The sequence below is a fragment of the Adiantum capillus-veneris genome, chromosome 1 (assembly GCF_014529385.1).
Source record: "Adiantum capillus-veneris isolate H3 chromosome 1, ASM1452938v2, whole genome shotgun sequence".
NCBI classification, from domain to species: domain Eukaryota; kingdom Viridiplantae; phylum Streptophyta; class Polypodiopsida; order Polypodiales; family Pteridaceae; genus Adiantum; species Adiantum capillus-veneris.
In genome coordinates this window covers 42,644,863-42,662,075 of record NC_140931.1, presented here as the reverse complement: position 1 = coordinate 42,662,075, position 17,213 = coordinate 42,644,863, and the positions used below count along the sequence as shown (strand labels likewise).

At 43.6% G+C, this 17,213-nt stretch overlaps 1 protein-coding gene across 3 annotated transcripts in view; it reads right to left on the bottom strand.

Annotated features, from left to right (window-relative positions):
• LOC147464607 (ARID/BRIGHT DNA-binding domain-containing protein) overlaps positions 1-16,001 on the bottom strand; it is a 31,718-nt gene extending 15,717 nt beyond the window's left edge. The window contains exons 1-14 of one of the 3 annotated variants that reach the window (XM_086515977.1): positions 15,296-16,001; positions 14,746-15,210; positions 14,436-14,624; positions 14,219-14,272; positions 14,054-14,142; positions 13,711-13,987; positions 13,460-13,519; positions 13,340-13,371; positions 8,509-8,644; positions 8,232-8,399; positions 7,853-8,138; positions 7,470-7,786; positions 7,246-7,383; positions 7,061-7,159 (exon numbers count right to left, since the gene is read on the bottom strand). In XM_086515977.1, coding sequence (XP_086372103.1) covers positions 7,061-7,159; positions 7,246-7,383; positions 7,470-7,786; positions 7,853-8,138; positions 8,232-8,399; positions 8,509-8,644; positions 13,340-13,371; positions 13,460-13,519; positions 13,711-13,987; positions 14,054-14,142; positions 14,219-14,272; positions 14,436-14,624; positions 14,746-14,937 — 2,037 coding nt within the window. In that variant the 5' untranslated portion in view covers positions 14,938-15,210; positions 15,296-16,001. Of the gene's footprint in view, positions 1-7,060; positions 7,160-7,245; positions 7,384-7,469; positions 8,139-8,231; positions 8,400-8,508; positions 8,645-13,339; positions 13,372-13,459; positions 13,520-13,710; positions 13,988-14,053; positions 14,143-14,218; positions 14,273-14,435; positions 14,625-14,745; positions 15,211-15,295 lie in introns of all 3 variants that reach the window. The other 2 variants (XM_086515964.1, XM_086515970.1) reach the window with 2 other exon arrangements.
• Positions 16,002-17,213: the final 1,212 nt, after the last annotated feature.

Below are 17,213 nucleotides of genomic sequence, written 5' to 3'. Positions count from 1 at the left end.
CCCTGCTTGACGTGCAGCTTCTAGCAGAATAAGAAAACTTGAAAATGCTTGCCACGAAAACCATGGAAGACTACAACCAAAGGTTCCTAGATTTCTACCTTCTAGCATCTTTCTTCAAGCTGGTACCCTTGGAGGACCACTGTGAAACCCTATACCACTGGACTATCATCACCTCTACACGAATATTGTTTGTCCAAGCAAGTTTCTACTCTTCAAGAGCTTATGGACCATGTTGCAATTGGCTACAAGCTTATAGAAGGAAGATTGGAATTTGACACGTAAGATCAACTGACAAACGCTCGGAATCCTCAACAACAACACACAAATTCTCGTGACAATTCGACTCAGCTTGCAGGACCTCATTTGAGACTTCACCAATGATAAACTCCACAAAAAGAAGATAGATGGTTTGAATGTTTCCAAACAAGACACACCTCCTAGGTATGTCCTAAAAAGGGGATAAGCCTCTAGAGCAACCTCCTGCTAGGAAAGTGAAATCTCGAGTAGCACTTGTTCCCGACATCTATGGCATCTCTGTTGATGGTTCCCAAGAATTGTGCAGAGCATATGGAAAGATACAATGGCTTCAAGGCACTTATCATCTTCCATCCAAGAGCAACCGAGAATTTCATCCATCCAGAGTTCCTCAAGTAGATGGACTTTAAAGGTGATCACTTTGCTAGAGAACTTGAGGCCAAGTTAGTCACAAGGCAAACTTATTAAATTGTACCACTCATTGGTTGTCATGTGTGCATTGCACTTTAGCCGTATGGACAAGCTACTGCTACTGGTTTGCATCAGTCTTACTTAATATAGCTTAGGATCTAGCCTAGCACGTTGTGAGCCTCTAGGATATGTATACCTAGATGAATCCAGGATAGGCCCAGATTCACCCTTAAAAGGAAAGTGCAAGGTACAGACCCATGGTAGTCACCCACAAGACAATATAACCATCAGCTCCATCATGCATAGTATTGACTAAATACCACGACATCCCCACTAACGTCGTCAGTGCCCAATAGTGGGTGTAGAACTAGGTACTAACATATGCTCCCAAACACAACACACAACACACACACAAACACACAAGAGCATACATCAACACAAAGTTCAACGTACTGAGTTTCTGTCATGACTCCGGAGATCAAGGGCAGACTCAGCCTCTAGGATATGCATGATCAAGTAGGTCAATAGTTGCATACCCTCTCTTGCACAGTACAATCACTTATAAGTTATAACAAGCCTCTTTTAAGTGAGTCTTGGGTTCCTCCCTACTCCTATTTTTCTATATATGAGAGTCTCGGGCGCTCCTTATCGCATCAGCGACCAAGATCCACAGAGGGCAGCTAGCGCCCATAGCACCCACCAGTACCAGCGTTTTCAGCCTCAAAACCTAGCGCATCAGATTCAGCCCAGCGTTTTAACTTTTACATCAGATCCAGCCTCAGGATTAGATCAGCCCTAGCGGTTTTGCATCAGATTCAGCCCTAGAGTTTCCTCAACATACAGCATAGCATTCAGCATTGTGCAAGTAATCGAAAGCAAGTACTTGCTCTGGCAACAGAGCAAGGGGACCCTTGAGGGTGGTTCGGACCCGACATACGATGTCATCTCTCTTTTTCTCTTTCATTCTATTTCGTTCAGTTTCTTTCAAGTGAAGTGACCTTGTGTTTGTGCCAAGTATTAGATCCGAGTTAAAATCATTAAACCCTTCCACTGCACCTAGCATCGGTGCTCTTCCAGTCACCATCCGAGGGTACGCAAATTTCCAAGTCATGAAGTAAGGGCATTGCGATGCTCTTTTGGGCATGACAAGAATGATCCTACCATTCAGATCCGGAACCGAACCATCACTTTGGTGCAGAATGGCAAGCCAGTCGTCCTTCAAGCTCGACTCACCGAGACAAGTCCAGTATGATTCTTAGATACTTTTTGAACTCTCTTTAAGATATGTTTGTAATTTGTTTGAAATAGAATTAATCTAATTTTCGATGCCGATTTAGTTTTCTTGATTCTAGTTTTGATGTTAATTTCAATGATGTTTTGGAAAGCCTTTGGATGACGCAGGTTGTGGTGTGGGGATCATTCAATTGTATTAATAACTCGTCGCCCAAACTTCAATCATGGGGAGAGTTAAAAACCTCTAAACAATGCAAGTTGCAGTCTGAAGGGAGAGAGAGGAGGGGGGGGGAGGCACTCTAAGCTATCCTATCCATAGTAAATCCTATGCGTGGATAACCTTGCACGCTAGCGAGCCATCACTGCCCACCAGCTGGTATGTCCTCAATGCAAGAGAGGGGACCTAGTTTATGACACCATTGAAATGTGTTAATGGTGCAATGGAAACAAGTGAATCGGGTGATGATCTCATCTGCAAAAGCGAGCAAGCCTCCTCTCGGGATGTGGCAGCCAATGGATCTCAGATCTATCGCAACAAATCTCCTCGTAGACGAACTCCTATCGCGTTCCGCCCACCGAACGAACATGGGTGTACACACGGCGAGTTAACCATGTCTTGTAAGGTGTCCAAGCGCAGGGGAGGGGGAGCGCTAAAGAGAGGAAGAGAGATCGATGGCAAACTGAGAGAGAGAGAGAGAGAGAGAGAGAGAGAGAGAGAGAGAGAGAGAGAGAGAGAGAGAGAGAGAGAGAGATTAACGTCCTGTCGAGGCCAAAGTTGGCCTATAGGACAAATCAAAATACATGCTTGGTTACAATCCACTTCAGGTATCATTTAGAGAAAAGTGCATGTGAAAAAAGCTAACTTCAAAGCTCTCATGACTCATGAGAGTTACATGTTACAATGGCAGAATCACCATGTGCATAATGTGACTAGAGGTGTATTAAGTATCAAGTTCGTGTCCTTGAGAGGGGAAGGTGGAACTTTGAAATCTCTGATAATAGCTTTTCCTCCTCTATAGACCGCCCACTTCCCTTGCTTCCTTGCTTCTCTGACCTTGGCCGGTTCCTCCGCTCTATTCTTTAACTGTAGTGGTATCAGCTCATCAAAGATCCACACAGATGTACCTTGCAGTGATTTGATCTGCTTCATTACCTTAATCTTATCATCCATGTCATAGTAGCAGACTCTGGCCTGTTTCCCTTAATTTGAATGTCAGTTGGCTCGCCAAGGTCTACAAAAGGTACCACTTTGGCGAGTCGTTCCTTAAAAATGTCTACATCCAAGATGTATCCCTCTAGCTGTTCGTCTGTGTTGGTACTTATTGACCAACCTTCTGGTAAAACCCCAATTGGAACATAATCTTCAAGGCTGTTGACCCTTTCATTCTCTTTCAAGACTGATAGTACTTCAGTGACAAAATTCTCAGATTTTACCTTAGGTTTGGTGTCACAAGACGGGAACCACGTGCCAATAGAAAAGAACAGACTGAACAGACTTTTAGCACTTCAATAACAACTGAACAGAAAGAGAGAGAGAGAGAGACGACACGAGACACGGAGTGGCGGAATTCCACCCCAGAGAGTATTGGCCCCAAATCTTGGCGCCGCTTTCGGTATTTCTTTATATTGCATCATCAAAGAACAAGCCGGTACTCCAGACTCTGCACCTTCTCCAGGAAACATGCAGAGAATGAGCCCATGCCCTCATATTTAAAGGCCCTAGGCCCCAAAAGCAGTTTTACATGCCTTCAAACTCAAAAGCATCTAGTCCAAAACAAGGTAGTTAGGTACGTAGTGTTCGGCACAAATTCGGTACGTAAGGTACATAGTACAGAATGGATTGAGTTTTTTAGGTACGTAAAGATTCGTCCTTTTTTTCACAAAGCCTAACTAAGAGTACTTCATACATTTACTTATGTATTCACCAAGACTTCAAATAAAGACTAGCAAATGAACAGTACACCGTTACAAATACCAAAAATGGAGTCCACGAGTCTAACTGAACAATAAAAAGGCAAAGCTTAGATTAGCTAACCATTGATCAATGTCTACAAACAAATAGTATCAGATGTCTGCTATCATGGTCACATAAAACTAAGAGCATCAAAATAAATACATAATGAATCATGAAATGATAAATCCAAGACTGAAGTCTGGAGTCCCGACTCTAATAACTAGTAAGCACTGAAAACCGCACGCTCAACTGAAACAGGGTTGAAATAGGACTGAAGAAGATGATGAGGACTGAAATCGGCTGAAATAGGATTGGGGGACCCACCAAGAGAGAGAGAGAGAGAGAGAGGGGGGCAAATAAATTTTTATTTTTTTTATTTTTTTTTTAAACGTGTACGGAACCTATCCGTACGTACTGAACCGTACGGTACGAATAGAATCCGTACGTACATACGGATGCAACCTTGGCCCAAAAGCAATGCCCAAAAGCTGCCAACATAAATCACGGAAATCCGTACAACTGCCACGTCAACAGTCAACGCAAAACGCGAAAATCTGTACAGTCTGCCATGTCATCATGTCAACGCAAAATCAGGGTTTTCCGTACAGCTGCCACGTGATCAAATTCTACGTTGTGTGAGGGTCCAGCTTTATTTTAATTCCTTTACATCACTTGGGCCCCATCGGACGGGGTCCCATAAGTTGGTGGGAACTTTAACAACTCCTGCTTTTTAGGGTTTAGGCCCCTCAGCCAGGATCAGCATAGTGGCTTTGTTCTTCAATGGCTTGACACGTCAGCAATTTGTGACATCCCCCCTTCTCCAACCTGTACGGATTTTCGTGTTTTGCGTTGACTACTGACGTGACAGTTGTACGGATTTCCGTGATTTACATAGACAGCTTTTGGGCATTGCTTTTGGACCAGATGCTTTTGAGTTTGAAGCGTTTCATTGTAACTGCTTTTCAGGCCAAGGGCTGAGGCTAGGACTCATTCTCTGGCATGCTTCCTGGAGAAGGTGCAGAGTTTGGAGTACCCGCTTGTACTGTGTTGATGCAATATAAAGAAATACCAAAAGGGACGCCAAGGTTTGGGGCCAATACTCTCAGGGGTGGAATTCCGCCACTCCGTGTCGCGTGTCGTCTCTCTCTTTCAATTCAGATGTTATTAAAGTGCTAAAAGTTTGTTCAACTTGTTCTTTTCTATTGGCACGTGGTGCCCGTCTTGTGACATAGGTTCCTTCCATAAGTTCGTAGACAACCACAGCATGGTTCATCAGCTCTTGGACAAATAGTGTCCCACTAGCGGCGATGGTAGTCCCAAAACAACAATCACACCGGACCTCTAAGGTTATCAACAAGAGACACCTGCTGCTAAGAGACGTCTAACGACTGCAAGTTGTAATCTGCTAGGGTTTATGTAGCAAGCATTTGAGGATATCCCACTTTGCCAAAAGTTGCACTCCGAAGGAAGATGTCAGAAACCATATAACTTCGGGTAAAAATTTTCTCGAAAGCTTGCCAAGTCCTTGGAGTGTGCGGCTTGGTAGCTATTGACATCAACATCTACATGACACTGCTTTTGAGAAAAACAATGACTCGAAACAAATCTTAGATCCTTCTCTTGCAAGTGATAGTTATGGCTTATGTCCTGTAAGACATGAGCGGTGAAGACGGGAGCGCGTCCGATGCGCAATGAAGTAAGGGTGGGAGCGGCTAATAAGTTCGGGGTTGGAACACGAATCTAAAATTTTCAATGAACTTTGGAAGTGCGATTTTGCTATGTAGGCTCTTTGGTGGGACCGGTATGCTTCCAGAAAAGCACACGCTTGATGCTCTGATACCACTGTCACAAGATGGGCACCACGCGCCAATAGAAAAGAGCAGACTGAACAGACTTTAGCACTTCAATAACAACTGAACTGAAAGAGAGAGAGACGACACGAGACATGGAGTGGCGGAATTCCACCCCAGAGAGTATTGGCCCCAAACCTTGGCGCCCCTTTCGGTATTTCTTTAAATTGCATCCTCAAAGTACAAGCCGGTACTCCAGACTCTGCACCTTCTCCAGGAAACATGCCAAAGAATGAACCCATGGCCTCATTATTTAAAGGCCCTAAGCCCCAAAAGCAGTTTTACATGAAAATCCTTCAAACACAAAAGCATCTAGTCCAAAAGCAATGCCCAAAGGCTGTCAGCGTAAATCACGAAAATCCGTACAACTGCCACGTCAACAGTCAACGCAAAACGCGAAAATCCGTACAATCTTCCACGTCATCATGTCAACGTGGTTGATCGAGGAGAGAGAAAACGCTACACAATCTCGAGAGAGCAAAACAAGGGGGTGGGGGGCGGGGAGGGGGTGCATATTATAAGCAAATCTCTAATTTGCCCTACCTACTGCAAAACCCCATGATCCCATAAAATGGCCTAAAAATGTTAATAAATGTGTAAACTCACTGAAAGTGACATGTGACACACATTTAGTAGCACAACACCACTCGATACTTTGACCCCGGGAAACCTTGGGGACAATTCCCCCCTCAGCCTACCGGGTGGACCACCGTGGAATGCATCGCCAAGAAAAGGCACATCTGCCTCAGATACAGCCACAAAACAGCCAAGAAGATATTGGAGCCACCACCGGACAAGAATCTGAACTCTAACAGGATTGGTGTCCAATGTCCGTGCAAACCTAGTGTGAACCCGGCCAGTGTGGCTGGTCATTTTCGAGGGTTCACACTACGTTCGCCCGGACACTTGGCATCCATCCTGATGGTGTCATAGAATAGATCTCCTCTCCTGCTTTGGGGACATAACACATCACTGCCCATTAGCCACGCCATGACAATAGCCCTGTTTCGCCTTCATCCTCATTCTATCGAGTTATTGATCCAAGTTAAGAATGCTTGTCGATTGTAGTCATGTGATACTGCTCAAGATCGCATCTCCACCCGTTGCACATGACATTGTATATAATCATCAGCTATGTCATTCCTCACAAACTAAATTCAACCATGTTTTAAGCACACACTTTGAGTAAAGCATGCCCACGTACTACAAAGAGCTACAACAGCAAGACTCTCTGAGACATAAGATCTCACTTTCATAGCTTGCATGGTGACACACCCCACAAAAAGCTAGGGGTGATGCAACAAGATCGACACATCCATGGTCATGCACCAGAAATGCAAAGGTACAAAGGCCTTACCGTCATCTTATTAATTATGGTGTGGTTGTGCATTTTTGAGAACACCTGCCCTTTCCAATTGATACCATTTCCAACATGAAAGCCCCCTCTTGAAACCACCTGCCACATAGGACCATGTATGGCTTAGAGCAATCGAGGTGAAACGCAAATAGTAGGATGTGCAATCCTAAAAATTGGACTCGCACCTCCCTATACAGATTGTAAAGATCCAATCTTTTTCCATTAAGTACAGCATCAGGAAAGGTAGCTACATCTGTTGAAGGAACTAGGCGACCGTGCCCTCGAGATATAAGGAACTGCATCACATCCTTTCTGAATTCTTCCTGTAAAAGGTCCCTAGAGGATGAGAAGAACTGGCGTGGCACCGCCCTTAAAAGTATGGCCAAATGACAAAACAAGAAGGCCTCACCTCAGAACATTCATGCATAGGTCGGCGATTGCAGCCATGTTTTTTCATAGGGATGGGATTCAAAGAGCTCAGTTGTACAGGCGATGGAGCTCTAACATTCTGGCCTTTATGAGGTGTTGGAGTAGCTGCGCTTGTTGGAACATGGGCCCCTGAGTTGGAGTTGGGACGAGGAAGCCTGACACCTGTACCATTAGGAAGGCTGACCTTCATGCTCCAAGTATTATGAGCACCAGCCAAAACAGCCCCCGCATATGGCATGTCACGGTTCAGACGCACATGAGGCACCGGTTTCATAGCAGCCAGAGAACTGCACGTAGCTGTACAGTTTGATTTCAACATTTCTGGTGAAGAGAAATCTGTTCCAATATCAGGGCATGAGGTACCTTCATCAGAGTATGGTTTCTTGTGATCAGCCCCAAAAGTATCTACCCGCCTCCTCTTTCTGCTTGGAACTGGAGGAGAAAACCAAGGTGGCAAATGATCAATATGAGCAGTATTATGATGGTTCTCAGTTTCTCTCGCAAAAATTTTCCGCGACGAAGACCGCAAGGCATGAAACCTGTCTGCATCTTCTGTAAGAAAAGCTGCAACTGGAAATCCTTGGATGCCAGCAATTCCTAGTGAAACCAAACTTCGAAAACAGACTTCCCTAGCAAGCTGCCTCAAAACCTGTAGCATTAAATATTACAGATAAATAAGAACAGACCCGGTTGCAGTAGAAGAGCAGGCAAGCTACAATGCTGATTGTAGTTCCAATCCAACCTGTACTGCCCAGGAGGGGCTCCTGAATCTGACCTCCATTACATTAGCCCCAGAAGCAACAGATGCAGACCTCCTCACATCTGTTATTGGACTCTCAGAAGGTCCCATAAGAGATGTCACTAGCTTATTTTGTTCAAGAAGCTCCTTCTTGATAGAATACTCCAGCATCTGCAATGAAGAACAAAGACTTATGCTCATCAAAGATTTTTTTAAAGGATGCACAAAAATATCTAGTTATCACCTTCAGATCACATGATCTACACTGCACATAGCTCACCTGATCATCAAAACAAGTTTGTGTGCTCCCTGCTACAAGAAGCGAGATTCTCGCAGATGCAGTTGTGCAAAGGTCACAGCGCATCGTTATGACACCTCGAGCCAGAGGTGGAACATTGGAAGGTTGGGAAGAGGCGCTGAACAAATGAAAAAAATAATTGTCTCCATCACTATTAAGATAAGTAAGTGCAACTTGCAGAGCCAAAATCAAGAAAAATCAAATACCCTTCAGCTTAAAAATGGCACACACAACAACATAAAATTCAGGCGCCCTAAAGGCAAGAGAAGACAATGCTTGAGAACCATCAAAAACAAAGGAAATCCTGTGATGAGTGAGTGGGCGGATGGAAGAATCCACAGCATAAGCAGACCCTGCCCATAAATTAGGATGGTGGAAAACAGAGCAGCCTCTGGTTGACACTTGTGTATTGTCCACTCTTTTTGGTGTTTAAACTTTACAGGACTAAATACATGAATCGATCACAAACTACACAAACTAAAAGCAGCATGCTTCATAAATACTCTCGCTGTAGCTTTAAACAGGCAGTTTTATGTACACAGAAAGTAGAATAACAGGCTGCATCTTTTCTACTAACAAGTAGCCATCAGCCTTGCATAGCCATGAGCCTAGAGAAGTTGCAATCAAGGAGGAAAGGTGGCGAAAACTACAAGGAAACTTTGTGTTACTACAACCATCGCAGGGTCGTATCCCTTTTTACCAATTCAACTATCAAAGTTTTATGCACTATTGAAATGGAAAGATTATCATAGTTTGGCCAAATATGCTCACACACACACACACACACACACACACACACAAGGAAGGTTATTAGGAAGATGAAGGCGCCTGGAAACCAAAGTCCAACCATTTTGTATGTGAAGCCAGTCAATGGCAGGTTCCTCTGCCAAATGTAGCAGATTATTGTGAAGCTTTCTAAAAATCTTGACAAGGATAAATGCAAAATGCAAAAAACACCGCAAGTGTATCTTCTTAGTCAAAGTAATATCGCCTGCATAAAGCCACAATCCTGACATAAACTTGTGTACTGCAACATACCTTGTGCATTGGATCAATGCACATGGCCTGGAAGTAGGTAGGCAAAATCTCCCACTCACTAGCACGACCTTGTAACAGCTGCCTCCAGTCAATTTCACGTTGACGTGAAAATGCAAGCTGCTGCTACTAGCTGCAATGCCAAGAAACAAATAGTTCCCTCTAGTTGACATCAGCATTCAGATACTCCCTATCTTATAAGAATGGAAACCCGATGCAGATGTAGGCCATAACATAGAAAGAACCATGGTTGCCACCCAGTATCAAACTAAACAGCTGCTCTTCTGTCAACGCTCAGTCAAGGAGATGAAGCTTGCTGACTACAACTCATAAAGAAGTTGCACACATGATTAAAGAGCTTTTATTGTTTATAACCTAACCTTATGAAGATGATCATCGTGGGCAATGTTCAAATGGTATCATGCCGCAATAATGCAACAACAATACAGGCAGCTTCTGACCTTTTGCAACTGAAGAGTTCCATGACAACAGACTAAACCATCATGGCTACACTAGTCACACAATGCCACAAACAAGGCTCATCACTAGTGGTAGCTCAGCCACACAAAATTGCAACCCAGTCTTCAACACTCAATGTGTCAACAGTGTGAAATCCTTAAAGTTCTTGTGTCACGCAACGTAACCGTGAAACCTTTCAAGGCCGAAACGTTTCAGCTTGAAACGTGGTGTTTCACCACGAAATGTTTCAGTCCAAAATTAGAGCACAGTGAAACGTGAGACCGAAACGTGCGTTTAGCGACTTTGAAACTAAAACTACGGTAACTTGTTAGTGAAACGGCTTGTGTTTCATTTGCTGAGCAAAACGTTTCAAGGCCCGAAATGTTTCACCTGTCCCGACCTGTCGAAACACGTTTCATGGTGACGCTGATTGTGTGAAGTGACAGTAAGGGAAAAATGACCAAATTGTAAAATGTAAATAGGCATTGCTGCAACCACGCAAAGATGTTTACTGTAGAGGGATTTCACAACACAATATGATCAAAGTACGACTTGTCGCACAAGCAAACCGCCACTTGAAGCAACAACACCGCTTCCGCTACACTTCACCATTGTTGGGCCTCCGGCCAATGCCTCCTCATGGTTGTTATGCCATTGCATAGCCCGCTTCTAGGTTGAGGTCCTGCTGGTTGCCTCCCTTCGTTTGGCTGCCTGCTGCTAGGCCCATAGTACATTGATCTTCAAAATGCTCCAACGATATGAAAAGAGCAATCATCAAATTGCTTTGAAGACCAAACTAAAGAATAACATGCTACGAACTTCAATTCGCTCTCATTCACAACACACATCCAAGGGTGCATAACCAGAGAACAGCTGGCAGGATCTAGTGCCAATACGAGCGGAGATGGCCCTAACAATGAACGTGACAAGTACAAAATATGTAGATCATAGATAAGCACTCACATGCACAAACATCACAGGAGAAGCTACAATGACCTAGATTGTCATCAAGAGCTGCTCCTGGCATAGTTTTTCCATACGTCAACCACACGTCGGACGCACACGGGTACGGAAGTACGGAATAAGTACGGATTAGACTACCCGGAAATTCCACACGTCAAATAGCCTACTACATAGGATGCTTAAAAGCCTACATATTACACCACCATGTTTAAACTTTATACACAAACACAAAACCACAGAAACTTTAGAAATTAGAATTTAGAGACTAGCTTGTGGGCACGGGAGAAGCCTGAAGGTGAGCAAGAGAGGGCGAGAGGATGGGCTGGCCACTGATTCGCAGCTCACAGCTCGCTGATGTGCCCAAGTCTCACGCTCCCTACAATGCCTACATAACAGAGTCAACAGCCCAACTCACGCGGCCAAAAAACTGCAGGCGAAAAAATTTTGCCCCGAATTTTTTGCCGGGTACGGAATCACTTTCCGTACGCTTCCGTACTCAGACGAGTATGGAAGTACCGCTGGGCAACTACATGCATACGAAAAAAACTATGGCTCCTGGTATTTGGGAATACATGTTTCCTCCATCACAAGAATTTGTTTGCACATATGCTTCATTAAGAGCTGCAAAGAGCACGACTTGTGAATAAGACTCTGGCTATGGATATCCCACAAGAAAGAGCAGAACTAGTGAAGAAATGACGCATGCTGAAAGTTCCAACTCATCAACATTACAGTAGAGACAACCTTACCTCAGAACAAAACCGATGCTAAAATAAACATCGACATATCAAGCACCCTATTTCATAGCAAGGAGACGTCATGCAGTGTCAAATCTCTAAACATCCAACTAGTATATCATCTGCACTCTTGATCCCAGTACGTTAGGGTCAGCATACCATATCAGGCAAAACACACACACCTGCACGCACACACATTGACATATCTATCAAAGCACTTCACTGCATAGCAAGGAGAGATCATTCAATTTTCTTAACATCCACCTAATACATCATTGGCACTCTTCATCGCAGCACCTTAGGGTTAGCATACCGTATCAGGTAAAAATACACGCGCTTGCACACACACAAATGCACAATGTGATGCATAAGCTTCGCAATTGAAAAGTCGCAGTGTGCATCACACAAAGCAAATACCAGTAGTAAAGACACCCTGACCACTAACAAAAGTGACCCCCACTCTTCCTGTGTTTTGCGGAAATCTCATTGACTAAATGTGTTGCAACAGAGACACACACGGTAAACATCAGCATTGATAACATGCTCTATAGCAACTTGCACTAAAAGGCATCCGCCCATTGAATCACCTTGTCCAAAGACCAACAGAATCAACCACCAGGTCTGATTGCAAGTGTAAACCATCGTAAATTTGATGAGATAAAAAAGCAGCTCCAGCGGTAATGTGTGATGTGAGATATGAAACATGGAAACACTAAAAACAAACTGTGGTTTGTCCCTCATATGTTTACGAACATGAATATGTTGAAATGCTAGAATGCTGGCCTTACATTGTGGAACCAAACATGTTGAAATGCTAGGACACTGGCCTCACATTGAGGTATGGGACGCAAAGTCTTTTACCACATGGTATATGTCTGCATAGCTGATGAAGCATGTTAAAACAGCAGAAGATATTAAAGCCTTTAGGTTTGTCCCTTCATATGTGACAGCATGTTAAGCCAGAACAGCTATCACAAGACAAAATCCCTAAAGGAAACTACTAACATAAAATATATATATAATCAGCGCAGTAAAGAAATTTTTTTATAGAAATGCAAGTCCATAATAGAGGAAGTGAGGAAGTTTATTAGCTGCACTTGGAACTAGAAATACATACAATCACTACAGTAGGACAAATAAGAGCGAAGTATGCACATGTTTAAACAAGAACAGCATATACATGCTACATTCACTATGGGTCTCTCTGAGAAGGGAAGGAATAAGACCACGATGACAGCATTAAATAAACCGTCAAGGGATCTGAAATCACATTTGTAGAAAGCCATCAGTCACTCGCAAGCCTAATAGAGAAGCACCGTTATCAGCAGTAACAAAAGACTGAAAATGGTGAGCCGTCAGAAGCAGTGATTACGAAGTCAGTCAGGACAAATAAAAATCGGACAGTCTACTGGCTCTGAGTTTCGCATCATCCACAGCAAGATAATAACGCTATAGTCCTGCCTTATCCAGACTACAATTCTTATATGAAGCGAGATAACGTAACTACACTCTTGCTTCATAAAGATAACACCTTCCAGTCGCAAATAGTCTATCAATAATGCAATAGACAGCATTTCATGGTGAAATTCGCGTATATGTTACAAGTTGGTAGCCAATACCTGACTCGATGCAGAAGCCGCATTCCTGTAACCTGAGCCAAGAGTAGACATGAAAACTATACTATCAGTTGGTGCTAAATTTGGACGAAGTTTGCAAAACATAAACCATCCATCACTGACCTCCACCATCAAAAGAGCATTCAGGCCATCTTCCAACGCACCAAAGACTGAGTTGTCCTGCTATAAAGTTTCCTTTTAAGCAATCAAGCACACAAAAGTGCCCCAAAGAAAAGTCTCCTCCCACCCATTTTTGCATAACTAGTACAGACCTCAACTACATAGACATTTACCTCCCAAACACCACAAGCAGCACATTAAATGAATGAGCTGAAAGTATGACAAAAAACCTCAGCCAGAACACTGCAAATTACCTGTCCATGAGTTTCAGCAGCAATAAGGAGAGGCACATCCACATCCTCATCATAAATCTGTACTTTCAGTAGCATGCTTGGAGATCCCTCTATCTCTGCTGAGTCCTTGATCCTTGGAGCTTCAGGCATTTTTGGCGGAGCATTTCCTAATATTACAGGGCTCATACTAGTACCCTTCGATGAGCTTTCCAAGTTGCATTGTGCCTTCGCAATGCCCCTTTGAAATCGAAAAGCTTTCTTTGCCAGCTGACAAGCACTCCAAATTTGGCCCGAGGAACTGTCAAGAAGACTCATTAGACGTGCTTCTTTCCCATAACATCTATATTTAATACGGACATCGTACCTTCTGAGGACTGCTAACAAAGCTTGGCGAAATTGTGCCACCCATAATCTTGTGATTGGACCTTTCCAATAAACTACAACGGGAACTCCCTGATAGGAAGCCCAACATTCAGCTCCAAAAACCAAAAAATCCGATGCTTATAACCTTTACCAGTCTTTGCTGTACCTTGTTTCGTAGGGCATCACCAAGTTTACTGGCAGCACACGTCTCTAAACAAACCTGTACACAACATTTTGAGATAAACATATTTGTAAAGGCTAGGCACGAATGTGTTCCTTCCACTGGCAATTGGCAGCAGGAGGAGAATGAAAGTTTCAAATTGTGAAATTCCATATACACAAAACACTAGGGGGTTACAATGCATGCAATGGTGAGTCTATACCAGCTCTGGTAATTTTTCACTAAACAATGTTGCTAGGGCATCCGTCGAAAGAAGACCATCTGCCAGCTCCAATGATCCAATCTCATCGGTCCCATCAACACATTCTCCAACAAAAAAGACTATATCTGGCTCCAGTGCTTCAAACCGCTGCTTAAACTCGGCTTTATTAGGAGTTTCGAGAATATGAACCTGCAGCACACGACGAGCCTTAGGAGATAACTACAAGGAACTCTTTATGCCAGCTGATCATGAACGGTGAGTTTAAATACAGGGAACGAATTATGAGAGCAGATCATTAAAGCTGGTTAACCTCAAGCTCGCCTGCTGTTACAAAATCTGAAAAGTTCCTTGCTGACCCTGAAGTGTCCCCTTGTTCTCCCTGCTTTGAAAGGTTTACAGCAATACTGTCACACTCAAAACCTCTCTTCTTCCCACAATAAGTGGCGAGAAGCGTGTGCGCGTACTTTCCACTCTTATGTGCAGCTTGAGAACGCATCATCATTCGAGCATGATAACAAAGCTCTCAAAAAGCTTTGAGAAAGTTTTCAGCGATGCAGCCGGGAAAACATGGTATCTGTCGCCAAGCTTTGTAAACCTCTTTTCATTGAAATGGCAACTTTGTTGGTTATTGAGCATCAGTTCCAACCAATCAGACTCCCTCACAGAAAACCCAAAATATTAGGGTTGGGAATCAATTAGTAGAAGGAAGCTGCAGAATTTGAGATTTCTTTGTTGAAGATGCCCTAGCTTTAGCAATGAGAAAAAATCTGCCTACCTGAACAAAATCGAAAGTGCTCATATCAGTTCACGAAGAAAGCTCCCTATCTGTAGCTTAAACTCTAGATAAATTCCAAATTTACCGAGAAATGGAGAGCTTTTAAGTTTTCCCTTGAGAACCACGAAGCTTCGGGGTTCCATGAAACCTGCTCCTGAGGGCTGAGAGTGGATTTAACCACACAACAGGTGTCAGATCTGCACCTTCAAGGAAGCGAAAAACGTAGGAAGGCAGGAAAATTTGAACAAGACGATGGGGAAAAGCACCCAAAAAGGTAGGAAAATCAGAGATCAGCTTGACGATGGAAAAAATCAAGTATCCACATGGAAAAATCAAGGGCAGGGGCATGTGGGGAAGCTGAAAAGCGAGAATTAATGGCTGCTGTTTATGCAGAAGGGCTACAAGAAGGGGCGATGGAGATGTGATGGTGTTGTTAAAGATTGTGATGAAAATAATGATGCTGACGATGATGTTGGGAAGGAGGCATGAATTTCGAGAGGCCATTGAATCGATTGCCCGATTACTTAGAAATTCTTTTAACAAAAGGAGGGGTTGAGGTGCGAAAAATGCAGGAAAATATATAATTGGCCTGCGGCTGTTACTTGATTAAAGGACGACGGGGTAAGAATTGGGGCAAAGAATTTCTTTTGGAATTTGCAGAAGCGTCTCACTGTTTAATTGGAGAAGGGCGTTGGCCTGCAAAAGAAAGCAAGAGAAAGTCTGCGAGTCGTGTTTTGCCCTTTTCCTTTCCTTCGCCCACCCTCCTCTCCTCTCTGCACATAAGGGCGGGTTCAGACTGCGCAACAGCCTACGAAGTCTTTCGCCCTTCTCCACAAATGTGCAGTTCACACCAGCAGGGGACAAATATAAGAATACTATTTTCCACTTTCTAACAAGCCTTTGGTGCAAAACTTTTCAGCCACAAAACGTTCATGCCAAAATGCAAAGTTTCACCCGGAGGACGCTATGGGTGTCCGTGGGTAAAACCACTCACTTGCATTTTTTCCGATCATTTTACGTCATGGAAGACGTGTGATCAAAGAGCTACAGCTTGGCCTGGCAGTGTCAACCGAGCTGTGCGTCTTCTAACAAGGCTATGCAGTGATGTGGCAACCCAATTTTGCATGAAAGTGGTTGGGTGCATGACTGGAAAACTCTAGGACTGGTTTTCCCAGCCACAGAGCTAGCCACACTTCTGGTCACTTTCTTGCGAGGGGCGTGGTTGGTTATATGTGCTCAAATTTAGGGGTGAGTGAAGGAGATGACAGGCTACATGTGCTCCAAATGCACGTTTCAAGTAGTCAAAGATGGTTTGCAAGAATCAGCCGATTGTCTTTATGCGTTGAAGCTATCTTCTCTCTCCCTCTCTCCACATACACTGCCCAACTCTTGTCTCTCCCTCTCTACATAAATAGATACACCTCATGAATGTGTAGCATAGCTCATCCCCCTTGTGTCACGCACACTAGCTAGACTAGTTCGTCATCGACTCTCAAAATCCAACTATAGTACAAACTAGATCATCCCCCTTGTGTCGCGCACACTAGCTAGACTAGTTCGTCATCGACTCTCAAAATCCAACTATAGTACAAACTCTCTCTATTTCTTGGCCTTAAAAATACCCACTTCACAGTTACTCTCCCTGGCATCAATGCCAATTCCCTCTCTCTGATTTTTTCTTTGCATCCTCTCTCTCTCTCTCTCTGTGTCTACTATGCATATCTCAACCACCTTTGTATTTTCTCCATGTCTCATTATTCCTGCAAATTGCATGCCAATCAAGCTATCATCGTGCAAATTTATTGGCTTGCAACATAAAACTGCATTGATCTAGATAAGCAAGCCAAGCCAAGCAATCAAATTTTCAAAATGGTATGCACACATGACACAAGTCACCACCAAAAAATTAGAAAATTTATTGGCATCAAACGCATCACCAACTGGGAAGGGAACAGAGAATTAAGGCATAGAAACTTTGCAAAGTTTGACACGATGGCCTTTAA